Here is a 25170-nt window from a genome sequence, read left to right as displayed (position 1 = left end):
AGGAGAGGTGAGAGGAGAGACTTGAGACTGGACAGAGGGGCGGAGAGCGGCGGTAGGAGGGAGAGGAGCGGGCCTGGGAGAGGAGGAAGGCTGGGGAGGAGCCGCGCACGAGGCCCCACATCCTCCCGCCCCCAGGGTACCGCGCCTCGGTGACCATGGTACAGAAGGGTTGCTGGACAGGCCCGCCCGTGGGCCAGATGGAGTCAAATGACATGGCGCTGCCGCCCGACTACTCAGAGATGCGCGGCTGCAGGACACACCTGTGCAACGCCGAACTCATGACTCACGACGTCCTCCCGAATCTGAGTGCAGGTGTGCCAGGGGGCGGGGCCGGCGCGGGGAAGCCCGGGGAGGGCTGGGGGCGTGGCCTCCGCCGGACTCCGCCCAGGTGCGGGGCACCACCTACACTGCCCAACCTGAGGACTGTCACCTGAGCATGAGCCCATGCTCTCTTTCCAGCGCCCGACCCTCAGACGCTCAGCGGCACCGAGTGCTACGCCTGCGTGGGGACCCGCCCGGAGGACTGCACCCCAGAGAAGTCCCGACGGGTCCAGTGTCACCAGGACCAAAGCGTCTGCTTCCGGGGCAGTGGCCAGATGACCGCGGGTAAGGGACTGGGAGGGTAGGACGGCTTGGGCAAGGGGTGTGTAAGCAGGGCAGGCCTGGCAGGGAGGCCTGGCCAGGTCTGAGAGAGGAGGCAGCCAGAGGAGGCATGGCTTCCCGGGAAGGAAGAAGGGATGGCTCTGGTCTGAGGGAGGGGGCATGGCCCTAGTCTAAGGGGAGGGAGGAATGGAAGTAAGTCTGAGGAGCCGGTGGTGGCCCTGGCCTCTGAGCTGCCTCCCTCAATTCTGACCCCTTCCTCACTGCCCCTCCCCCAGGCAATTTCTCAGTCCCCGTGTACATCAGAACCTGCCACCGGCCCTCCTGCACCATCATGGGCACCTCCAGCCCCTGGACAAATATCGACCTCCAGGGCTCCTGCTGTAGGGGGCACCTCTGCAATGGGGACGCTGTGAACCAGACCTTCACCTCCGCCTCCGCCACCAGCCCTCCCCGTGCGCCCCTTGTCATGGTCCTGCTCCTCGTGCTTCCCCTACTGGCTGGCTCTCTGCAGAGTCCATAGCCAGCCCCTCCAGCCTCTTCCCGAGCAGGAGGCTGGGAGCGGGGCACTCGCACCCCCCTCATTGCTCCAGCCCTTGTAATGTGCAAAATGATATCCAACAAGAGTTACACTCTCATCCTGTTGTTCCCTCCTGCTTCTCTACTGCCACCTGGCCCTCACCTGCTCAGCAGGTCCCCGGTGCCCCAGGTGGGGAGAAATAGCCACGTTCTATGTTCTGCCTCATATGAAGAACAAACCTGATAAAAGATACTACCTGCTGAGCACCAACCAGGCCTCGATTCGCATGGCCCGTGTCCTGTGGTCCGCGTCTGGAGCCCCAAACCCTCTTCATTAGTGTCATCTTGAGAGGCTCAAGAGGCAGTATGCTGGTAAAAGTTAGGAGCTGGGACTCTGGAGCCAGGCTTCACAGTGAGAATCCCAGCCCTGCCATTTAGCTTATGGGGGACCTTGGGCCAATTAATTACTTAACGTCCCTACACCTGTATTTCCTCACCTGAAAGGTGGAAGTGAAAATAAAATCTACGATAATGACAAAACCTACTTCACGGTGTTTGAGGTTAGGATTTAATGAGATGAATGTGGAGTATCTGGGACAAAACAGTTGCCCAGCATAAGTGGACTATCCGCATGTGACATGAGCAAATGAGAGGTGGAGGCCATGCTGGGGCTCATGCAGCTAGTGAATGGATAGTCAGGAGGTGACTCCCAGCCCGACAATCAAACTCCTAAAGGATAAAAAGGCATTGAAAAGAGAAGTAGGAGGAAGAATGTGCTAGATGGAGGGGCCAGCCTGGAACCTGGACACTTACACGAGCACATGAACTTCGTCCTCTTGAGCACATGCTTCACAAGGTCCTTCCACATCCTTTCCCCCACTTGATCCTCCCAATGACTCAGGGAGGCAATCGAGAAGGGAGCTGCATCCCCATTTTGCAGACAAGTTGCCCAAGGCACAGCGAGAGTGGCTTTCAGAGTGAGTGGCAGAGCAAAGATGGATCCCTACGCTGTCTCACTCTAGCTCAACAGGTGGCCTTGTGGGTGGAGGGCACCCCAGAAACACTGCTAGACTCCTGTGAGGTCAGGGGAGGTGGATTCTAGATGTCCCCACATCTTGACAGAAGAGGAAGCTGGGTGTCATTATTCATGCAACATCACATTTACTGAGCACCTACTATGTGCCAGGCACTGTTCTAGTTGCCAGGCATACAGCACTCAACAAAAAAAGGCAGAAGTCCAGACCTTCAAGGAGCTGACTTTTCTGGTGGGGGGAGCAGACTTTGGATTTCATTACGAATGTGGTTTAAAGCTGAGATGGTCAGTGTGATATGTGAACTTGGCTAGGTGACAGTCCCAGTTATTCATTCAAATGCTAATCTCAGTGTTGCTGGGAAGGGTGTTTGTTAGATATGATTAAGTCCATGATCAGTTGACTTTAACTAAGGGAGATGATCCTAGGTCATCTGGGCCTAATTTAATCAGTTGAAAGGCTTTAAGAGCAGAGCTGAGGTTTCCTGAAAAAGAAATCTGCCTGCAGATGGCGGCTTCAGCCCATGCCCGAGAGTCCCAGCTGCCCTGCCTGACAGCCTGCCCTGTGGGCTTCGCACTTGCCTGGTTGTCCCCACAATCGCATGAGCCAGTCCTTGCTACAAATCTCATAATATGTATCTCCTACTAGTTCTGACGTTCTGGTTAATCCTGATACAGAATCCTTTGGAGAATTTATAGCAGAACTTATATGATCATATATATAATTATATACATGTTATATTATGGGTATAATATATAATATGTTATATATTATAATATACATATGTAATTATATGCATATAACTTTTTCATCAAGATATAAAACACATACCGTAAAATACACAAAGTGCAATTTTTCCATACGCATATACCTGAGTCACCTCCAACCACATCCAGATATAAGACAGTTCCAGTTCCCGCCCGCAAAGCCTCCCTCATAGCCTGTTGTAGGCACTTTCCCACCTGGATGTAGCCATTACTTTGGCTTCTATGATCAATGTTGCCTATTTTTGAACTCTACATAAATAGAGTCCTACAGCATGTCCTCTTGTGTACATGCTTTACTTTTTTAAAAAATCCCTTCGACAAGAATGGAAGCCAGGCCCTGCGAGGTGGCTCCTGCACTAGTCCAGGCGTGTGATAACAGGGTGGCCACAGAGGTAGTGGGAGGGGTTGGAAAGGAAATGGGATGGTTTCTGTTGGCTGAGCTGATAGGACTTGTTGATACATTGCTTGAGGGGTGTGAGGGGAAGAGAGGACAAGATGACTCTGAGGTTTTGGCCTGAAGAATGGGATCGATGGTGGTGCTGTTTACCAGAGAGGAATAGATGGAAAGGAGTGAGAACTGACAGTAGGGTGCTGGACACGTTGAGTCTGATGCCATTTAAATACCGGTTTGCACAGGTCCTTCATCAGGACATAGGACGTATGGGTATACCCGGGTATATCTTCCCTAACAGAAATGAGTTTATGTGTTTCCACCAAAAGACACATCTTAGAATGTTCCTAGCAGGACAGCTGAAATAGCCATAAGCTGGAAGCAACCCAAACACCTACCAAAGGTAGGACAGATAAATTAATGGAGGCCTACTCACATGGCGGAGTACTACTATACAAGCAACAAGAACGAACCATCTGCAGCTACACCCAGAAGTGCGGATGAATGTCACAAGTATCATGCTGAACAAAAGGATAAAGGTGCATAAGAGACCACTCTGTACAATTGCACTTATACAAAGTCCAAAAGTAAGCAAAACTAAGATTTGCAATCGGAATTCAAGATGGTGGTTGTCCTTGGGCTTAATGGCCAGAAGAGAAGACAAGGAATTCTAGGGGCCTGGTCCTGTGTTTCTTGATCTGAAAATTCATTGAGCTGTTTGCTTATGATTTGTGTTCTTCCTATAGGTACATCATTTTCAATAAAAGGTTTAAAATTTTTGTAAGTTTCTTTATACATAAATGGCATACGGGGGAGGGGAAGAGAAAGACAAAACCTACCCCTTTCTTAAAATTATCTATTTACTTAAAACTAATGAGGAAAGGGGCAGAGTTTGGTTAACCATCTTACCACACGAACCCTTGCAATGCCAGGTAATGTGTTAAATGAAAAAGACTGACTGAATAAATAGATCTAGAAATGGTGATCTGTATTCTGTTGGTTGGTTATCCATTACCCAAATGATGGTTAATATTTTTATTATCTGTATTCGACAGAATGGACTTAAATTTTCATGTCATTCATTTTGCCTATCCATTCACATACCTCTTTGTAATCTTGATCTGTGGTTATCTCTTTGGATATTTAGCCATTTTTTTACTACTCATTCAACAACTAAGTATTGCTGTTTCCTAATTGCAGTGCATAAAAAATATCTAGTTTTGATGGGAGGGGAAAGGCAGTGGAGAGGTGTTGATGAAATTTGATTTACAAACATCAGGACTACCACCACCACCAATCCTTATATAAAATAATAAAGGGAAAGAAGAGCCAAGAGTAAAAGAAATTAGCAGATTTCCTACTCCTTTCCTTTAAAGATAAAAAGGAAGGAAGTAGGAAGGAAGTAGAAAGGAGCAAGGGAAACAATCAAAGAAGAAACTATGCATCTCTACTACAATTTGCATTTCTGTAATTAATCACAAGGCCATAGTTGATAAGTTTAATTTCCTTCCTCCATTTTATCTCACGTTTCCTTTGCCCTCAGCTGGCTGGTGTTCTGTATTTGGTGAGGTGACCCAAACTCTCCTTCCTGAAAGGTCTAAATCACGAGTGAACTTGCCTTTTTGTTGTTGCTGCTGCTTTTACTATTGGACATGGAAGCTCCAAGAAGTGCTCCAAAGAAGGCCTTGTGTTCAAGACATGGACTTCCTGCCCCACCGTGTGGCAGTGACCCAATGTACCTTTAGTAATTGCGATCAATCGCCCCAGCAGATAGAATAATCCCCTTTTTTGCCTGTTGGTTCAGTAGCATGAGACACTCAAAATGGCTAGACGACAGTCTCACCTTCCAATTTACTGGAACCACTGCTGCGTCCTCTAGTGCAGGGGTCCTCAACCTTTGTGGCACCAGGGACCAGTACTCCTAGGAGAATCTAATGCCTGATGATCCGAGGCGGTGACGCTACTAGTGCTGAGGAGCGGCTGCAGATACAGATGAAGCTTTGCTCACCTCCTGCTGTGCGGCCCGGTTCCTAACAGGCCACGAACCAGTACCTGCCCGTAGCCCTGGGTTTGGGGACCCCTGTTCTGAGAGACTCATTCCTATCAGAAGTGTTTCCTACTCTTCCTCTTTGGAGCTCCCCTAGACCCTCATACTTCACACTTTACCATTGAGAAGCCTCTAGGTTGTGACTGTCTCTTTCCAGACCAGGGGGCAGTGTCAGGTCTGACTCATCTCCGGGTCCCTGGCATCACCCAGCTCAGAAGAATAAGTTACAAATGTTTGCCAGATGTCCTTCCCTGAAGCTCTCTGCCTCTTACTTGTTCCTGCCTCTGTCCTGCAGTGGCCCCAGAGCCCAGTGCAGGGCTAGAAACCCAGGAAGACCTCCCCGAATGGCGGATACTGCGGCGTGGGAGCCCACATTCAGGAGTGCTGCTTCCCTACCACCTTTCAGCTGCATTTCTGAGATCTGTGTCTGAGGCGGTTCTCTGCCTGTAGCGGGAGCTTGGAGGGTTAAGGGCTCTCCTCACTCCTCCCGCCACACGTAAAGTCCCTCCCCCGGACTGGAAGACGTCTGCTCCCCTGTTGGGTCTTCCGCACAGAGCTACTTTTGACCAGGGAACTCATTACACAGTGAATGAAGTGTGGCAACGGGCTCAGGCCTGTGGATTTCACTGGTCTTACGTCGTACCCCATCACCTGGAAGAAGCTCGCCTGACAAACTAATGGAATGACTCAGTCATCATTGTCACCTTGGAGTCAGTACCTCGAAGGATGGGGTTCTGCCTTACAGGGTGCAGTAGAGGCTTTCAGTACTGTCCCCCACAGCGTCAATATGCAGGCCTAACGGTCAAGGGGCGGCAGGGGCTCCTCTCACTACTATACTTAAGCCCACATGCAGAATTTTTGATTCCCACCTCCACGACTTCGAGCTCTGCTGGTTTAGAGGTCTTGGTTCCCATGGAAACAAAGCCACCACTAGAGCAGGGGTCCCCACCCCCCAGGCTGCAGCCTAGTACTGGTCCGTGGTCTGTTAGGAACCGGGCCACACAGCAGGAGGTGAGTGGCAGGCGAGTGAAGACGCTTCATCTGCATTCGCAGCCACTGGCCAGCTGTGCTGGCTTTACCGCCTCAGCTCCACCTCGGATCCTCGGGCATTAGATTCTCATAGGAGCACCGGTCCCTGGTGCCACAAAGGTTGGGAACCGCTGTCTCAGAAGACACCTAAAGGACACATAGAAATTGGCAAAGGCGCGGGAGAAAGGTGTTAAGGACGGTGTGCACAAAGACTTCGTCTGTGTATAAAGCGTGAGAAAACAAGATGAGGGCGAAGAGGGTGGTAGAGCCCTGCGGTGGGAATAAAGATTCCCGAACTCTCCCCTGCAGCCAGTGGGGATCTACGGGAAGGCTGAGAACACGGGAGAGGCATGGAGGAAGCCAGATGACAGGAAGCTCTCCCCTATGACCATGACTGTGACTGTGACCGTGCAGGAGACAAAGCAGGGGGAGTGAGACCAGAGGTGGGGCACCAGGGAGAGGTTGGTGATGGGGTCCCTCATCCATGGTCTCCAAGGTCAGGGGCCACTTAGTGTTGAAGAGCTTAGAGGGACAAGGAGGGACTGAGGGAAAGAGTGGGTGAGGGCTGTGGATAAGGAGGAGTGAAGTTCCTTGTGAGCGAGGACAGCGGTTTCCTCTGGTGGCTGGGAAGGGGGTTGTGGCCCTAGAGGAGCACGCAGGGAGTTTCCGGGGTGTGCTCTATCCCCCCTGGGGGGGGTGCTGATTTCATGGGGGTTCGCTATGTAATTATGCATCCAAAATGTACCTCTATATTTTATGCACTTTCTGCATGAATGGTGTTTCATACAAAAAATAACAATAACGATGTTGCTAATGGCAAAGTTAAGGCTGGAGCTCAAGCCTTTGGACTTCCATATTATAGCTTTTTCATCCTTGGTGACAGAGGTCAAGATACTGGCTATCTCTGGTGTACCAATACGGAGAGGGTACCAGAGACCCTGTTGTGACAATGGAAACCCTCCACAACTTGATCGAGGTGGCAGTCACACACGTGTACAAACAGGCAGAACTGCACCAATCTGTGCACTTAAGATTTGTGAACTTTACAACGTGTAAGTCATACCTCAACAAAAAGAAACAAAATTAAAAATACAACATATAATTAAATGATATCATGTCTGGGATTTGCATTAAAATAACAGAGGAAGTGAGGCAGTGGGTGGAGGTGTAGATGAAATGCAATTAACTGTGAGTTGGCACCTGGCAAATGGGTACTCTTCTGTTCACTTCTGTATTTTAAAGTTTTCCATGATAAAAAGAACAGCTAGCTAGCTAGAATAGAACGAATACCTGTTGGATTCACAGAGACCCAGGCACTCCCCCCCTTCAGAACTCCGATGCCTGCCTTCTCTAGGTGATCTAGATGCTCCAGGACCTGGGCCATATACACGACGGTGCCCTTTTTAAACACCCCTCTGCCCTCCTCAACTTAATGGAAATGGGAGCCCAGGTCAGCACCAAGGACAGATCCAAAACATGGGTCTCAGAACCACAGACAGCAACTCAACTGGGGGACAAAAGATAGGGAAATACGGAAGCGACACCCTTCCCACCTCCAGGACAGTGTAGAATCGAAGGCGAGCCCGTCAGAACCACAGAACCATCAGAACAAGTGCATTCCTTTACTAAATATCCATTGAGCATCTTCTAAGCGCAGGCACTGTTCTGAACACTGGAATGGCAAGATCTCTGTTCTAATCAATCAGAAAAATAAGAGGGCAAAGTCATTTAGATAGTTCTAAGTGCCATGATAAAGACAAACAATGAAATAGGATACAGGGTTATTTATGGAGCCAGAGGGGCCCATTTTCGAAGAGATGGTCAAGAAGAGACTATATTGAGCAGAGACGTGGACGAAGTGAGGAGGGATTCATGAGGAGACTGGAGGTAAAGGTATTTAAGCAGAGGGAAAAGCAGGTGCCATGGCCCTGATGCAGGAAAGAACTTAGCATGTTTGAGGATAAGCAAGAAGCTCAGTGTCATGGAGCAGAGTAAATGGAGGAAAAAGCTGCAGGAGAGGTTTGGGCACGGTTGCAGCAGACACAGAAAGAGACAGAGAAGTAGAGACAGGAAAATGTGAAAGACAAATGGAGACTGAAAGAGTTAAGAAACAGACGCAAAAAGATGAAGCAAAATGATACTAGCTGCAAGCTATAAGGTGCAATGTCTATGATCTATTCATGACCTATTTATATATGTACTTATTCATATGCAAATGCTTCGATTATGAAAAACTTCAAACACCAAAGTGAACAGAAGAGTATAATATTTATTGTTATTACTGTGAAACAAACCATTCCAAAATTTAGTGTCTTAGAACAAAAAGTGTATTATTTGTCATGATGTCGACAGCAGATGGGGCACTTCTGCTGGTCTCTCTGAAGGTTACTCATGCGACTGTATTCAGCAGAAGCTTTGAGTTCTCTTAAGAACTGGACCTGGAACTAGGCCAGCATCATACACTCAGGTCTGTCTCTGAACCAGGCAGTATGTGCATTATAATCCACACAAAAATAACATCAGTGGCCATGTCGAGGTCTGAACCAATGTCTCTAGACTCCCAGACTGAGAAATAGCTAGATAATTTAATGGAATAACATATAATTTTTAACTGTTGGGGAACCCAGAGGTCCAAAGGAGAAAATAAACAAAAACAGAGAAAGAAAAAGGAGACAGGCAAAAGGCATGTACTTGGAGGCAAAGACCAGGAGACAGAAACTAAGAAGGCCAGTGAGATAAGAACTGGACCTGGATCTTGGCCAGCATCATTTCTGCTACGTCCTATTGGTCGGAAGGACTCACGGAGCCACAACGAAAATGAGAGAGATGGACCGCGAGACTTCCTTTAGCCTGGAAGCTCCATGAGAAAAGGGGTTTTGTCTGTTTTGTTATTACTATACCCTCAATGCTTAGGACAGTACCTGGCACTCAGTAGGCGCTCTATATATGCTGACAGGAAACTGGGCTAGACAAGGAGGGCCTGCAGTTTCCAGGGACACCACTAAGTGGCAGTATCCTGATGCCCTGAAACCACCTAATGCCTAAATCCAGAATGCGAGGAGGATTTGCCGCCACAGGCCTCTGACTTTCAGGATGTCATGCCCCCCTCCCTCAGGCTTAGCCCCACCTTCCCCTCCACAAGCCCTGGGCGACGAGTGACCTTTCCGCCTGAGACACCCTCTTTTTCACTCCCCTCTGCCACCCTGCCCAGTTAAACAACCCTTTGTCCTGAGCCCCTTCCGGCTGGGCCGCAAGGCACCTGGATCCTTTCCAGGCCCGGAGATGGGGCTGGGACAAAGGTGGGGCAGCTGGGACAAGGCCAAGGAAAAGTTCCAAGGCCTTCGGAATCAGTTATTCTGGTCTTCCTGGACCAGGAGTCAGGGCCTCTAGTCCCTCCTCCTCCAGAACCAAAAGTCCCGGCCCCTGGGCCCCTCCTCCGTCAAGCCAGGAGTCTGAGCACCAAGTCCCTCCTCCCTCAGACCCAGAAGTCCGGATCCCCAGCCCCCTCCTCCCTCAAACCAGGAGTTGGGCCCGGCTCCCTCCTCCCTCAGACTCAGAAGTCCTGGCCCCCAGCGTTCACATCCCCAGTCCGCTCCTCCTCTCAAAGTCCGATGCAGTGGCCCTGAGCCCCCTCCTCTCTGGACTAACCTAGGCATTAAAGTCCTGCTGTCCCGCCTCCCTCTCTCTTACAGAGACCCCTCTCTCCCTCCACTCCCCTCCCCAGGATTGAGACTAAGGCTGAGTCACAGGAAGCTCTGGGGCCCTGAGTCACCCCCACCGCCCAGCTCAGCCCCTCCCTGGGCTGGAGGGAGCTGGCTCTGCAGCCATGTGTCCTACCAGCTGACCCCACGGCCCAGGACTTCAGTTTGGAGGCAGGTGTCCTCATCACTGTGAGCCCACCCTGGCACCTCCCATGTCCGGCTTTTGCTCTGTTTTTCTATTTTAGTTGTGGTCTCTTTGAAGACAAAATTTCTCTGCTCTAACTTTCATGTCTTGATTCTGGCTTCTGCTTCCTCTTCATGTTTGGGTCTCTCTTTTTAAATTTTAAAAAAATTCTCCTTCCCTCTCTCCCTTCCTTCTCTGTCTCGCGCTCTCTCCCTCCCCTCAGCTGCACCACTCAAGGAATCTCTGCCTCTGTCTCCCTCTCTGTGTCAGTCTCACCGGTGCCTGCACTCCGGAGCACGGCTGTGGGGGGAGGGGGCTGGAGGTCTGTTCCACGGCTTCTGTATCTCTCTGGCCCTTGGCCCCTAAGTGGGGCTGGGTGGAATTGCAAGGGGCAAGGCTGTCCCCAGCTGCGCCAATGAACAGGAGATAGACACTGAGGCAGAGACAAGTACAGAGAGGCCCAGAGAGACAGTCAGAGACAGAGACGGAAAATGAGACAGAAAAGACACAGATGACGATGAACACAGAGGAACACAGAGGCAGAGAGACAGCGACAGAGAGGGGATAAAACAGAAAAACAGAGAGGGACACAAAGTTGGAGACGGAGACAGAGATACTAAGAGAGACACAGAGACACAGGGGCAAGGGAGGCAGAGGCAGAGAGAGCCAGAGAGAGGATGGCAACAGGCAAATGGACACAGAGAGCCAGAGATACTGAGAGACAGAGACAGAAGAGGTAGAAAGAGACGAAGGCAGGTAGGAGGGAAAAACAGGCAGAGAAAGACAAATGGAGACAGACAGATGGATCCAGAGGCTTCCAGAGCAGGGGAGACTAAGAGAGGAGTCCGAGGTGAGGCCCTCAGAACCGAGAGGAGAGGCGCAGAGAGACTGGTGCCAGGCCACAGAGGCGGCGGGTGGCAGGGGTGCCAGGCGCAGCCTCGAGAGTGCCCAGTGGCGGCGCTTTCTCTGAGTGACACTCGTGTGGTGTCTGGGTGCGCCTGGGTGCGTTTGTCGCTCTCCTGCTGTGTCGTGCCCTGCGTGGGAACCCCACGTGTGCCGCGGAGCCGGGTGCCGGCACAGGTTGTGTTTGTGCCACTGGGCGTGTCTGTGTGCGCGGTTTGGTGTCTCTGGGTGTGTCTGTGTGGGCTGTGTTGGTGTGTTGCCAGGCTTGTCTGTGCGTGTCTCATTTCCCAATGGCCGGCGGGTCCATGTTCCTGCATGACATGTGACACGGGAGGGTGAAGGGGTTACGTCCGTGTGTTCCCCCACGAGTGGCTGTGTCACGAGGTCGGTATGTAACACTGTGCGAGGTCTTGTGTCACCACACCAGTGTGTCCTCTGTGTGGCCATAGGAGGGTTTTGATCTGTGTCTAACTGTACGGGGTCACATCTTATACTCTGGGATCCCAGACACTGTGCATCGCCCCGCATTGCATTTGCTGTTGTGTGTCAATGTGTGTTGTGTCTCTTTCTGGGCACCGCATGTGTGGAGTTGTGTACCATTCAGTGATATGACCCTATGTCTCATGTTGAGGTACATGTCCACATTGGGGGCCTCTCCTTTTTCTGCCAACAACACAGCCCGGGGACCCACACCCAGAGTGTGTTGTGTCTGTGCAGTGTGTATTACTGTGCTGGACTGTGCCCCGGTGTTGTGTGGGGTGTCACATTGGCTGTGTCAGTGGGTCACAGCTGTCGTTTCATGTGGTGTTTGTCAAAGGCGGTGCTGGGAAATGTTATGTCACTGTGTTTGTGTATTTCTCTGTACGTGTTGTGTTTGTGTGGCCATGCGAGTACCTGGTGTGCCTGCCGTGTGTGGCTGCTGCACGTGGTGCTCAGGTGGGGCTTGTCGGTCAGAGGCAGCGGTGCATGTTTTACTTGTGCGCACGCTGCATCTGGGCATCGGGGTCCACGTAGCCTGCGTCCCCTCGGCCCCCTGACCCCCAGGGCACCATTCTGGGTTGTGTCCTTTGCACCATCGTGTCTTACTCGAGGTGTGCGCTGCCGCCCGTGTCCGTTCACACTGTCCTCTGACCACACACTGGAATGGCACTGTGTACCGGGGCGTCTCGTGTCAGGGTGAATCTCTGTGTGTTGTGAATTGTTCTATGAGAATGTATGTTCGAGTCGCCATGTGCATGATGTGTGTCTGTGTGCATCTCTCCATGTGCTGGGTAACTGGGGACTGCTACGGGTGTGTCCGCATGTGTCAGGTGTCATTCCATGGGTGTGTGATGTTTGGGACCCTGTGAGTGCTTTGTTTACGTAGATATGTTTTGTGTGGCATTTGGGCATGGCTATAGCAAAACATATTGTGTGTTTGTGGAACACAGTATATGTTGTGCTCGTGTAGCTATGGATGTGTATCACCCGTTTGTGGCATTCGGGTGTGGCTGTTTGTGTCAGAGATTGTTGTGCCCATTTTGACTGCAATGTTTGTGCCTACGTGTGGACAATATTTGGGTGGCCGTATGTGCCACAAGACACTGCCTGCCTTGCTGAGTGCCGGCGTGTGTCACATCATGTGTGTGGTGTCTGGGTGTGGCTGTGGGTTTCAGAGCTTGTTGGGAGTTGTGAGTCACCCAGTGTAGGTTGTGTTGTGTGCCCATGTATGTGAGGTCCTGTCTCTGGCCATGCTGTGTGTGAGGGTGTCCCGTGGTGTCTGGGTGTGGCTGAGGGTAGGTGTGTATTACAGAGTGCAGACCGTTGTGTGTGACCATTGTCAGAGTGTCTATCCACGTGGATGCATGTCTCTTCCTTGCTCTGCCCCAAGACACACCCCAGCCCCTCCTTAGTCTGAGAGGGGGGGGTTGGGGAGCCTCCCCTCTGCCCAGGGGCCTCCCCAGCCCCTCCCTGCCCTGCCCAGCCGTCACCACCCCCCAGAGGGCACAGGCTCCGCTGTGCCTCAAAGCAAGAGCCCCAGAGCAAGTGAGCAGAGCAGGCCAACGACTTGCAAGACACAATGGCTGCCCTTTGCGTGCTGCGAGGTGGGGAACCCTGGGCAGGAAGCTGGCTGAGCCCCAAGACCCCGGGGGCCATGGGCGGGAAGCTGGTGACCGGCCTGGGGGCCCTGCGGCGGCGAAAGCGCCTGCTGGAGCAGGAGCGGTGGCTGGCCGGCTGGGCGCTGACGCTGGCGGGAATTGGCATCGGGCTCATGGTACTGCACGCGGAGATGCTGTGGTTCGGGGGCTGCCCGGTGAGTGAGCTGGGGGCCGGGACACCTGGTCCGAGGGAGGAGGGAGGAGGGCCTGGGGAAGGAGGGGCTGGGGGCCTGGACTCCAGTTCTGAGAGAGGTGGGGACTAAGGGCTGGGACTGTGACTACTGGTTTGAGGGAGGAGGGGTCTGGGGACCAAGACTCCTGGGTGGGAGAGTGGAGGAGGCTGGGGGCTGGACTCCTAGGGGCCCTCCGCCAAAGGAAGGGAAGAAGGGTCTCAGTGTCTCAGTCTGTGAAGATATTGCAATTAGACAGCTGGAGATCCAGGACCCCCGGAGGTGGGTGGGGGACCGGGGGCCAGGGACTAGGGGTCGGGAGGGTAGCTGATCAGATACTGGAGTCTCCCAAGAGCAGATTAGGGGGGCGGTAACCCCAGGTTCGTTGAAGGGAGGGCGGGAGTGAAACAAACTTCTTCCAGTAGGCAGCAGCTCCTTGGTCTTTATCTAAACTAACGTTTACCCACTACCTCAGTGGCGGCAAAGGGCAGAGATCAGAAGAAACTGTCTGGGTGGGTGTGGAAAATGGAAACGTGTGCATGCACGCGCGCACACACACGTGTGCTCTCTCTGTCTCTCTGTCTATCTCTGTCTCTATCATTAAGAAGCTCAACTTCCCAGAACCTACATGGTGTTCGGTCTGGGAAATAATGTAGAGGTAGACACAGTACTGTCTGTCCCTGCTTCCCAGGGGAGGATGGGGCTGAGAGCCCAGGCTCTCGGGTCTGAAGAAGGTGGCTTAGAGCATCTTTGGGGGCAGAGGGGCTGACTTTGAGGACAGTGTGAGTGGAAAGAGAAAGGGCAGGTGCGGCCAGGACAAGTCTGGGCAGACTCCTGGCACATGACAGCCCTGGTCGGGGTAGTTGATGGGGCAGATGGAGGGCACGGGTCAGAATCCGTGGCTTGAAGACAACAGAATTGCTCAACAGGAAAGGAGGCGGCGAGACTTATCTGGGCTAAGGGATGTGGAATCGGGCTGCTTGGGGGCACTGATCTGAGGATTGTGTTGGGGGCATTCCTGGAGGGTGGAGGCTCAGCCTTGGGTTTGGGGCTGAGAGAGGCAGGCAGCTCTGAAGTGACCAGGAGCGGCACATGGGTCAGGGCAGGCTGGTTTCCTCTGGCCGGGGGGCTGAGGCGAGGGCAGCCGGCACTGAGGGGGAGGGGCCCCGAAGCCCATGCCAACAGGAAGCATGGCCGGGGCCTGACCGCTGCTCCCACGCTCCAGCACCCCGCCCAGGAGGGGAGGTGAACATGAGAACCCTGGCAGATAGGAAGGGATAAGGGATAAGGGGCTCACTCCTGCCTCCCCCCTCAGCCTGTCCTCTCATTTCTTCCTTCTCCCCACCACGTATCAGGCTGCCGCCTCCAGCAGTGGGACTGTGGGGAAGCTAGCTGCTCTAGCTCTCTGAGCCTCAGTTTCCCCACCTGTAAACTGAGGGTGAGGATTGAAATACATGACCTTAAGGCTCCTTTTCAGCCCCCTTCCCATGACTGCCTTGATAACCCCGTGTCCTCTCCCTACTTCCACCTCAATCTAATAAACTTATTTCACAGGGCCTCAGACACCTGCTTGCCAGGGGGAGGGGCTGGAGGAGAGGCAGGTGCCAAACCCAGGTACTGGAGGGGGAGCAGGAAAAGTAGAGAGGACCACCAGAGAAGTGGACTGCAGCCGGGGAGGGGGCTGTGTCTAGTGTGGTGGAATTTGGAACAAGCTAAAGAAAGAGACAGGAAATTGTGGTGCCAGAAAAGGATGAAGGGGTGGGGGAGGGCTGAGGACAACAGCACCATTGTTCGGGGAGGGTTGGAGGGGCAGGCCCCCTGGGGCAGGAAACTGGCCCTCTTCCCCTGCACGGAGGTGGGGCCCTGCCCCCTCGGGTGAACTGGCAGCATCTTAGGAGAAACAGGTGTCTTAGGAGAAACGGGTAGGAACCCATGGGGTCCCCTGCCCATGACAACACCCCACAGGCAGAGCGCCTCCCTCCCAGCCCCTCCTAGGGGATCTAACAGTCCCAGGCCCCTCTAACTCCTTTCCTCAGGAATTCTAGATTCCTGCAAGGTATTGCGCACAAAGAGGAGAAAACCTCCGTGGATTCTGAAGGCCACGTGCTTCTGCCAGATCGCCCCAGGCTTGGAGCCAGGAGGGAGAGCAGGAGGCAGGGGGAGAGGAGACGCAGGCGCCAGGACTGTGCATGGAGGGCTTTCTCAGAGCTGGGTCTGGCTTCTCTCAGGAACTCAGTCCCCTGGGTGAAGGTAGCGGGAGGTGTCACTCATTCCTTGGAGAATGAATGATAGTTTCTAGGCCCCTCTGGAATTGGAGTGGGGTGGGACTTGAAGTTGCTTTCTAGGACCAGACCAGCTGGGTGGGGAGGGAGGGGGACAGGACAATGTTGAGAGGCCAGATGTGTTTCTAGACACAAAGCCGCATGCAAGCACATACCTGAGGAACTATTTTTGATGGAGAAGGGGACAGGAAAATTAAGAAGGAATGTGTGTTTCAAAGTCTCCCCTCAGGGATGCAGGTCTGAGGAGAAGAGCTGAGGGGGAGGGTGGGCACTGGCATCCAAGCCAGCGCTGTCAGGTTGGGAAGGAAGAGGGCACTCTCCCTTGGGACCAGATGGTTTTGAGACCTCCCCAGAACTGACACATCAGGAGAAACTGGGTCAGGGGCTGAAAGGAAAGGAGGCTAGGAAACTGGGAACTGAGAAGGGAAGGTGTTTGGGAGGACGGTAGAGGGTACTGAGGGGCGAAGACCCGGGACCTCACACCTTTCCCTATCCCCCCCAACAGTGGGCGCTCTACCTGTTCCTGGTTAAATGCATCATCAGCATTTCCACCTTCTTCCTCCTCTGCCTCATCGTGGCCTTTCACGCCAAAGAGGTCCAGGTAGGAGAGGCCCCGCCTTGCTTGTGCCCCCAGCCCCACCACACCCTGTGAGTTCACACTTTCCATCCTCCTCTTCCTGGGCTGAGTAATGAGGTTCCTTCTCCTGAGATGCGTCCACACCCTCACCCACCGGGATGGGGCGAACCACGGCCAGACACAGCCTCCTGGAGCAGCCCCCTCCCTTCCTCCACCTGCCGCACCCGGTCTCCCCACACACACTCGGATGCTGAGAGCTCCAGTCCCAGCCTCCAGATCTCTGTCCTCCATCTGAGTCCCTACCTATCCCAATCCCAAGCAACCTGAGCCCCCAGGTATGTGCCCACAGGTCCTTCCCCACTCCCGAGCTCCCCACTTCTGTGCCAATATCCCCCAGACCCGAAGCCCTTCCCACCCATATCCCCCTCCAGTGTCATGTCTCACTGGGACACTCATGTCCCACCCCCCTCCCACTCCCCTCCCATCCCGCACACCCCCAGATCCTGTCGTCCCTCCCTCATACCTTTGATTATGAAATGAGGGTTACTGGCCATGTGTAGTGATGTCCCTTGCAGTGCCTGGTACATAAAAGGTGCTCAGTAAAAAGTAGACGTTATCATCACCAGCAGCCATTCGCACAGTTCCTAAGTTCCATGTGCGGGGTTTATAGCCCAGCGGTACCAGCACCCGCCTGTGGGACCTGGGCCTCGGTGTCCACATCTCTAATATGAGGGTGATAATACTTTCCATCTCGCAGAGTTGTGAGCATTCACTGAGTCACAACATGCAAAGGGGCTACAGCAGTAGCCCCTACATCCGAAGTGCCCCCCAGTGTTAGCTCTTGTCAGCGCTAATGGTATAGTGATGCTGATTACTGTACACGTGTCCTCAGAAAAGGGAAGAGAAGATGGCTCCGTGAGGTGGGCGGGAAGCTCCAGGGAGGCCGGGGTTGCCGTCTGTCCCCCTGAACGTACAGAACAATCTCCGGCGCACAGTGGGCGCTAAGCGCTCCTGGGCTGGAAGTTCTGGAAGTTGGCCGACACTAGAGGGGGAGGGAGAGGAGACGCGGGAGGGACTGAGGGACATCTTCCTCCGGTTCCGCCCCGCCCCCGCACCCCACAAAGCCCCTGCCCAGCGCTATCTGCCTCGCTCCCCGTAGGGCGGGCGCGCCCACCTTATCTCCCTGCGCAGGCTGCCCTCGGCCGCCTGCCCTTCGTGTGACCCCCCCGCCCTTTCCCTGTCCGTTCCCTCCCCGCAGCTGTTCATGACCGACAACGGGCTCCGGGACTGGCGCGTGGCACTGACCCGGCGGCAGGTGGCGCAGATCCTGCTGGAGCTGGCGGTGTGCGGACTGCACCCGGTGCCGGTGCGGGGCCCGCCCTGCGCGCTGGGTACCCAGTCCCCGTCGACGGCGACGCAGTCCTGGCCGGGGTTCCTGGACCAGGGAGAGGCGCTGCTGTCACTGGCCATGCTGCTGCGCCTCTACCTGGTGCCCCGCGCCGTGCTCCTGCGCAGCGGCGTCCTGCTCAACGCGTCCTACCGCAGCATCGGCGCCCTCAACCAGGTCCGCTTCCGCCACTGGTTCGTGGCCAAGCTGTACATGAACACTCACCCCGGCCGCCTGCTGCTCTGCCTCACGCTCGGCCTCTGGCTCACCACCGCCTGGGTGCTGTCGGTGGCAGAGAGGTGAGGGCGCTGGGCAGAGAGCACCTGAGCGTCTGGAAGAACCGCTTACAGCCCTAGCAGCCCTTATGGTGCTGCAGGTTGGGGCCCCCAGACCAAGCAGTGGTGGGAGCCATTTGTCCCCACTCTCCGCCACCAAGGTGGGAGGAACCAACAGGCCAGCCCCCGCCCTTCCTCGCCTGCAGTCTCCAGTCTCCCCAGGTGCAGACAGACCCTCGGAAGCCCTTCCTTTCCTGCTTCCCAGCCTCTCCTGCCTCAGGTCCCCAGGCATCTGTTCAGTCTCCAAATCCAGGCACTGGAGTCCAGCGGAGGGTTGCATCGCCTTGGGGGAAAGGGACATCTTTTCTGAATTAGCACAGATGCACTGCAGGAGCTTTCCCTGATCTAGCATGGGGGTGATTTGGAGTGCTCTGGAGAATTCCAGCAGGGAACTGGTATGGGATTCCAGGCTGCATGCTGAACACCATGTGACCTGACACTGGACCTGTACCCTTTCAGGGCCTGAGTATCTGTCTCTGTCTCTCTCTCTCTCTCACACACACACACAGAAATTGGGGGTGATCAGCCAGTGGTTCTCAGTGTGGTTCCTGGACCAGCAGCATCACCCCAGGAACTTGTAAACCCCAATTCTCAGGCCTCACCCAGATCTACCATATCCAAACTGCAGTGAGTGAGACCAAGCGGCGGCCTTCACAGGTGGTTCTGATGCCCACTTCCGTTTGAGAACCTCTGGTTTAGTGCATCCGGCAGAAGATCCTTGAGGGGAGGCAGAGAGTGAGAAGACCTGGCTTTAGAGCGCTCCTTTCTGAGCCTGTTTTCTCATCTGTAAAATGGGTCCATTTTTACAAGTTCTACCATCTTTAAAGTCTCTCTGGTGATTCCAATCTTGCCTAATTTTGTCATCTTTCATCTCACAGGACCTCAAGTTTTCCCATTTGGAAAACCAGTCAGGATCAGGGTCAATAAATGATCCTCCCACTATGCTTCTCATCTGAAAAGTGGGATGGGAAGGGAGTCAAATTCTAAGTCCTAATGCACAAGTTCTCAAACTTCACTGTAATTCAGGATGAGGAGGGTGGTACTGAACAGCACAGACTCTGTCCCCACCTCCGGACACTGATTCAGTGGGTCTGGGGTGTCCAGGGCCTTAATGGGGGAAGCCTTCTTGGCCAACCCTGATGCAAGGGGTCTGTGCGTCCAAGTTGGACGATTCATTTTGTGGTGGGACTGAAATGTCCCCTTCTAGGAAGTGAGGGGAAAAGAGGGCAGCGTCCCGGAGCCAAGCCTTTGTAGAGTCCCACCTTTTTGGTCTTGATAGGGCCACCTCTAGGCCAGACAGCATCTTTGTGGAAATTAGAAAAAAGGCACCCCCACCCCCTTCCTCAGGGTGGATGCAGTCCCCTGCCGGGGTCTGACAAGTGGACTTCGGGCTGGGTTTCTGCCCTCTCTCAACCCTCCCAGCCACATGCTCCGAATAGAGCAGCCCTGGTGGCCTTGCTGAAATAAACAGGCTTTAGTCCACTTGACCTCAGTTCAAACAAGCCTCTTGCCCAGCTCACAGCAGGAAGGCCAGGCAGGCTCCCCAAAGCCCCGATCTTACTGGCTTTTCCTCTTAGTGCTTCTTGGGATTGAGTGTGCGTGTTAGGAGGGAGAGTACCAAACTACAGGAAACCCTGGGGTGAGGTGTCACAGCTAACTCGCCCTTCCCCACAGGCAGGCCGTTAATGCCACTGGACACCTTTCGGACACACTGTGGCTGATCCCCATCACATTCCTGACCATTGGCTACGGGGACGTGGTGCCGGGCACCATGTGGGGCAAGATTGTCTGCCTCTGCACTGGGGTAATGGTGAGTACGAGCCCTTTGGCGACCCTACCCCTAATCCAACCTGCTCCTCCCCTGGCCCCAGGAAACCATGGAGCTGACACAGGCAATCAGGGACACTCTCAAGAAACTTGGGTGTCTGGACCCCCTCACAGCCCAGCCCCTTTCCAGGACACAGATCTCCAGCCCAATTTCCCTTTAAAACCCAGGAATCTGTTCCTGAAGTCTTTGCTCTCTCTGGAACCTAGGACCCCAGCCCACATCCTCCTCAGGGCCACAGGCCACTGACTTCCTGGCCCATTTCTCTCCAGAATCCAGGAATCCAACCCTGAGCCCCATCAAGGCCCAGGCATCCTTCCCCCTCCCCTTACCCTCCTGATCTTCTAGGACTCAGGGCCCTGGTTCCCTAGCTCTAGCTCCTCCAGGACCCAGGAACCCAGACTCCCAGCCTCCATCGACACTATAGAGGCTAATCACAGAGCCAGGCTGCCTGGGCTCAAATCCTGCTTCTGCCACTTCCTACCTGGGCGCAAACCATGTAATCTCCCTGGGCCTCAGTTTCCTCACCTGTAAAATGGAATGCTGATACGCGTGTACTCCTCATGGGGTTCCTTAGGAGATTAAATGAATTAAAACATATAAAGTGTCTCAAACAGTGCCCAGCACATAGGAAATAGTCAGTGGGTTGACGTTTAAGGGTATCCCGGGAGGCTGTTACTATAACGGGGCCCGGGCATCCACTGCCCCCACCGTAGTGCCTGTGCCCCCAAGGATGAGGCGGAGGCTCTCCAGCCTGATTCATGCCTCCTCCTGAATCCAGACACCCACCCCTTACCCTTCACAGACCCAGGGATCTGGTTTCCCCCACTCCACGTCTTCCCCCACCTCCCCGCCCCAAGGACTCAGTGCCCAATGTCACACAGACACACAAAGGTGTCTTTGTGACAGGGAAACAGGTGCAGAGACTCGGCCAGGGAAACACTCTCAAAGAGTCAGGGACACTCAGGGCTACCTGGCACCTCCGCCCTCATTTGACGAAAAGAGAAACTGAGAGCTAGAGAAGGCGATTTGCACTAGTGCTCACAGACCACTCCTGGCCAAGAGGTTTCATGGTGCAGTGGAATCATAACAGCTAACTTTCGAGCACACACTCTGTGCTAGTCTCTGCTATAAGCACTTCCCAGGTGTTAACTTATAGAACCCACAGGGTGATACTGTAAGGGCATGCCCATTTTACAGAGAAGAAACTGAGGTACTGAGAGATTAAAGAACTTGCTCTATGCTGGACTTGGAACCCAGTCAGTCCTGGAGATAACATTTCTACTAAATTGTCTGGGTGGGCAATGGCTGAAACACACGGGGTAGGGGAGGCTTTAGAAGATCCCTTCTAACTCATGGGGGAGTGGGCAGGTGCCTCAGAGCCATTGGGATTTGATGGGGCCTCAAAGGATGAGGCCTGAGGAGAAAGAAGAAAAATAAGCATTGGGCCCCTGGTGCTCCTGCGGGGCTGACCTGTCTGGGAGGGAGGCTGGGCAGAGGAGGGAGGGACCTAGATCTGGGAAGGCCCTGCCCACTGAGAAGGGCTGAGAAGTCTGGGGCTGGGGGAGCCTAGGAGGAGATTACGGTGAGGGGGCAGGGTCCTAACAGGGGTTAGATCTCCCTGGGGTCAGGGCAGGGGGCTTGGGAGGCTGGAGATAGTCCAGGAGGAAGACAGGGCCAGAGCTGGGCAGAGGTCGTGGGGGTGGGAGGAGGGTGAGGGACACCCTTGGTGACCTGATGGCCAACTGGGTGTGAACAGTGGGGAGTGCGGGTCCCCCACAGGAGCCCAAAATCTGTCCCTTGCCTGGAACCAGCCCTTCTCCCCTCCTCCAACACCTTTAACAAAAGAAAATATTCTGACGGTGTAAACACAAAGCACCCAAGTTGGTCTCAGACATAAGATTTCTGATCCTCGTCCCACCCTTTGGAGCTGTGGGACCTTGGTTCTCTCTGAGCCTGTTTGCTTGGCCGTCTATTAGGGGTGGCCATGCCTGCATTCTGTGGCTGTTGGGAGGGTATGAAGAGAGAGCTAGTGGCACAGGACTGGCCCCATGGTCCTTGTGTCATTGTGTCATAGTGCCTGCTGTGTCCACAGGGGGTCTGCTGCACAGCCCTGCTGGTGGCTGTAGTGGCTCGGAAGCTGGAGTTTAATAAAGCAGAGAAGCACGTGCACAACTTCATGATGGACATCCAGTATGCCAAAGAGGTGACTACAGGTCTACGCAGGAGACCCAATGCTCTACCACTCCTCCCTCAGACCAGGAGTCCAGCCCCCAGCCCCCTCCTCCCTCAGACCAGGAGTCAGGGCTCCAGCCCCTCCTCCCCCAGACCAGGAATCCGGCCCCCAATCTCCTTTCTAGAACCTGCCGTCTATCTGCACTGACACTGTGCCACCCACCCCCAGATGAAAGAGTCGGCTGCCCGAGTGCTACAAGAGGCCTGGATGTTCTATAAACACACACGCAGGAAGGACGCCAGAGCTGCCCGCAGGCACCAGCGCAGGCTGCTGGCCGCCATCAACACGTGAGGGCTGCTGTGTGTTTGTGTCTGCACAGCCACATACCCATGTGCACCTGTGTGTATGTGCATACACACCCATGTGTGATGGAACAGATGTCTGCCCACACCTCCTATGATTCTGTGTCTGTGACGGTTGATTCTGCATGTCTCAGTGTGTCTGTGGGTCCAGGCGGCTGTGTGTGTGAGACTGGATACCTGGGTCTCTACCAAGGAGGTGGGATCATGGATGCACCCTCCGCCCCCACCCCCGGCCCCACAGCTCCTGGCAACTTTTGCCGTTTGTATTGTGTCTGCATGGGTCTGTCCTTCCCCACCCCTTCCCTGAGCTAGGGTCACATCTAGGGACCAGGCATATAGGAAAACTGACCCCCTACTTCCCACAGGTTCCGCCAGGTGCGGCTGAAACACCGAAAGCTCCGGGAACAAGTGAACTCCATGGTGGACATCTCCAAGGTACCGGAATCCGTGGGAGCGGGTCTGAGAGAGGGAGGGAGGCTGGGCCTCGGGCATGAAAATCTGGCCCTGGAACAGGGAACATTGGCTGGGGCCTGGCACACGTGGGCACTCATTAAAAGTTTGAGGTTGAATGAATGAGTGATATAATATGGTTTCTCAAACTCGTTAAGGTACATAGAGATCCCTTTTATACTTAAAGAAACTGCACAAAGAACTCCAGTGTTTGGCTTTAAACTATTTTTATTGTCGAGTTACTTACATGTGGACGGATATAAAATTCCTTCCAACTCCGACTTATACAATAATAAAACCAAAGCAAATTTACAAACCAAGTTCAAACATATGTGGAAAACCAATAAAATGCAAATTAACAAGACTGCTGTGGGGAAGGGTGACACCGTTTCAGTGAAACTCGGTCTCTGCTGCTGTTGGGAAGGGGGGCCCAGGGCTGCGGTGCTTCACCTGCCTGGCCAAGCGACTCAGCTTGCGCACTTCCGGCTGGGACCACTTGATTGCACCAGTGCTTGGGGATGGGGATGTCACACCCCCGGCTTGATGACAGCATCTTTTGCTTATCTGCGGCCTTTGCTTTCTCTCATGAGTCTGCGACAATTTAAACAGTGGTCCTTGGCACCAATGCCATGGTAAACAAGCACAGGTACAGGCTCCTACACTGCATGGCAGGTCTCAGTGAGGAGGTGGTGGCCTAGATCTGCCAGAATTGGCAGGTGATTATTTCCAAAGATAATCAAGCCAAAAACACAGACTTGAATGCTCACAGAAAGCTCACACACACTCAAGTTGAAGCTGTGAATCCTGGTTTCAGAAGGCAGTGAGAGGGCTGTGTGGGTTTTTGAAGTAGTAAGCACCTACTACTTCCTAGGCTTTGTTCTAGCTGCTGCCTTGGGTGTGTCAACTTAGTGCTCCAGGCCTCAGTTTCCTCAGCTGTAAAATTATGAACATGACTCACTCTCGTGGCTTTTAATGCAAAGCAGCTGGCCTGGTAGCTGGGGTGGGGCTGGTGGCCAGTGAACAGTGACTGTTACTACTGAGGATAACTGAGGGTCTGTAAGGATTTAGTACATTGGTTCTATCACCTTATTCCATGGGACAGGGAAGGTGCACTCCAGCTCCTTGATACCGCTGCCCTCTCTGCCCAGATGCACATGATCCTGTGTGACTTGCAACTGGGTCTGAATAGCTCACACCAGGCCTTGGAGAAGCGGATTGACGCACTGGCAGGGAAGCTGGACACCCTGACGGAGCTGCTCAGCACTGCCCTGGGGCCACAGCAGCCTCCAGAACTCAGCCAGGAGGCCACGTAGCTGGTGAGGAGGCTGGGACTGCTGGAGGAAAGGTGCCTGTGGCCAGCACCCCATGTGGCGAGGCGGGTGAGGGGTGGCCTGGAGACAAGGCCACACTTCCTCGTCTGCTCTGGTTGTGTGTGGAGAAAAGGGCTTCAAGTTCAGGGCTGGTGTGGCAGCAACGGGAAGCATTTCTTCTCCTTTTTGCTGACCCTCAGCATCCTCTCCCCTTTCTTCACTTGGTCTCTGCCCCTGTGCACATTCTCTGGCTCTGTCCAAATGCCCGGCTGGCCCCCTCTCTTGATGCCAGTTACCCCCCACGCTCTTCCTCCTCTGTGTACTGGTTTCGGCCTCCACTTCTGTGTCTTGGGTCTTGCACCTCCTCTGTTTCTAGACCTGCCTGTCCATCCATCTCTGTTTGTCTCCCCAGGACCCGTGGAGGAAGAACCAGGCTACTTTCCCTATGATTGAGGTCAAGGACATTCTCCCTGCTATTCCTGACCCAGCCCCATAAATAAAGCACCTCGGGTGCGAGGACAGAAGGGGGTCCCACCTTGGGGTCGGCTGACTTGCAAAGGCTGCTGGAGCGGACACTGGCTTAAGGAGGGAGGCTTGTGGCCTATCCCTGAGGCCCTAAATGGGAAAACGGTCACCACTACTCCACATACCCTCGAAAAACCCTCTTCGCTGTGCTGCTATAGACAACCTCCAGCTTTCAGTTCCAAGTGGAGGTGCCTGGGGACTGGGACAGCTGAGGCCCAGAGGAGCAGCAGACTGGGAGACCAGAGTCCAGGATCCTGGGGCACCACGGTTACCGCTGGTCGGTGGATCTGTAGGAACCAGTCCTGAGGCTGGGACGGGGGCAGGAGGTGGCGCCCCCTGGTGGGAAAGCAAGAAGACACCATTTTTCCAGAGCTGCAGAGAACGTGGGACGAGGTGAACCCAGTGGTGCAGCTCACCAGTCTCTGCTCTTCTACTTTGTAATAAATGTTAAAGACGAAGAA

The 25170-nt window shown here is 54.0% G+C and overlaps 2 protein-coding genes and 2 long non-coding RNA genes across 5 annotated transcripts in view; 3 read left to right on the top strand and 1 right to left on the bottom strand.

Annotated features, from left to right (window-relative positions):
• Positions 1-1682, top strand: part of LYPD5 (LY6/PLAUR domain containing 5) — a 3736-nt gene extending 2054 nt beyond the window's left edge. Inside the window, exons 3-5 of the mRNA XM_016147656.2 lie at positions 136-312; positions 460-606; positions 879-1682. Of these exons, the coding sequence (XP_016003142.2) occupies positions 136-312; positions 460-606; positions 879-1123 (569 nt within the window). The 3' untranslated portion in view covers positions 1124-1682. The remainder of the gene's footprint in view (positions 1-135; positions 313-459; positions 607-878) is intronic.
• The window catches only part of LOC118611455, a 21110-nt gene extending 3686 nt beyond the window's left edge, over positions 1-17424 (bottom strand). The window contains exon 1 of the long non-coding RNA XR_004954461.1: positions 16863-17424. This is a non-coding gene — a long non-coding RNA (uncharacterized LOC118611455). The remainder of the gene's footprint in view (positions 1-16862) is intronic.
• KCNN4 (potassium calcium-activated channel subfamily N member 4) lies at positions 13204-25170 on the top strand. 2 transcript variants are annotated; one of them, XM_016147711.2, is made up of 9 exons: positions 13204-13465; positions 16268-16363; positions 17598-18025; positions 19736-19871; positions 21982-22092; positions 22291-22409; positions 22790-22859; positions 24023-24190; positions 24597-25170. In XM_016147711.2, exons 1-8 carry the CDS (start codon positions 13232-13234, stop codon positions 24185-24187), a joined length of 1359 nt encoding a protein of 452 aa, XP_016003197.1. In that variant the 5' UTR covers positions 13204-13231; the 3' UTR covers positions 24188-24190; positions 24597-25170. The 2 variants fall into 2 exon arrangements, with proteins under 2 accessions (XP_016003197.1, XP_016003198.1); XM_016147712.2 differs by lacking the exon at positions 24597-25170 and having other exon boundaries at positions 23977-24088.
• LOC118611456 lies at positions 18033-18906 on the top strand. Its single transcript, XR_004954462.1, has 2 exons — positions 18033-18223; positions 18571-18906. It is a non-coding gene; the product is annotated as an uncharacterized LOC118611456 (long non-coding RNA).

The sequence above is a fragment of the Rousettus aegyptiacus genome, unplaced genomic scaffold, assembly GCF_014176215.1.
Source record: "Rousettus aegyptiacus isolate mRouAeg1 unplaced genomic scaffold, mRouAeg1.p scaffold_m13_p_14, whole genome shotgun sequence".
Taxonomy (NCBI): Eukaryota; Metazoa; Chordata; class Mammalia; order Chiroptera; family Pteropodidae; genus Rousettus; species Rousettus aegyptiacus.
Note: the sequence above shows the minus strand (reverse complement) of the source record. Positions and strands in the feature narration are given on the sequence as shown.

Bases quoted from the DNA above. Each gene is read 5' to 3' on its own strand.
- KCNN4 (XM_016147711.2), top strand. From the start codon at position 13,232: ATGGCTGCCCTTTGCGTGCTGCGAGGTGGGGAACCCTGGGCAGGAAGC. The intron at 16,364-17,597 runs GTAGGAGAGGCC...CCCTCCCCGCAG, and splicing joins TTCACGCCAAAGAGGTCCAG to CTGTTCATGACCGACAACGG. The intron at 22,860-24,022 runs GTACCGGAATCC...CTCTCTGCCCAG, and splicing joins CCATGGTGGACATCTCCAAG to ATGCACATGATCCTGTGTGA.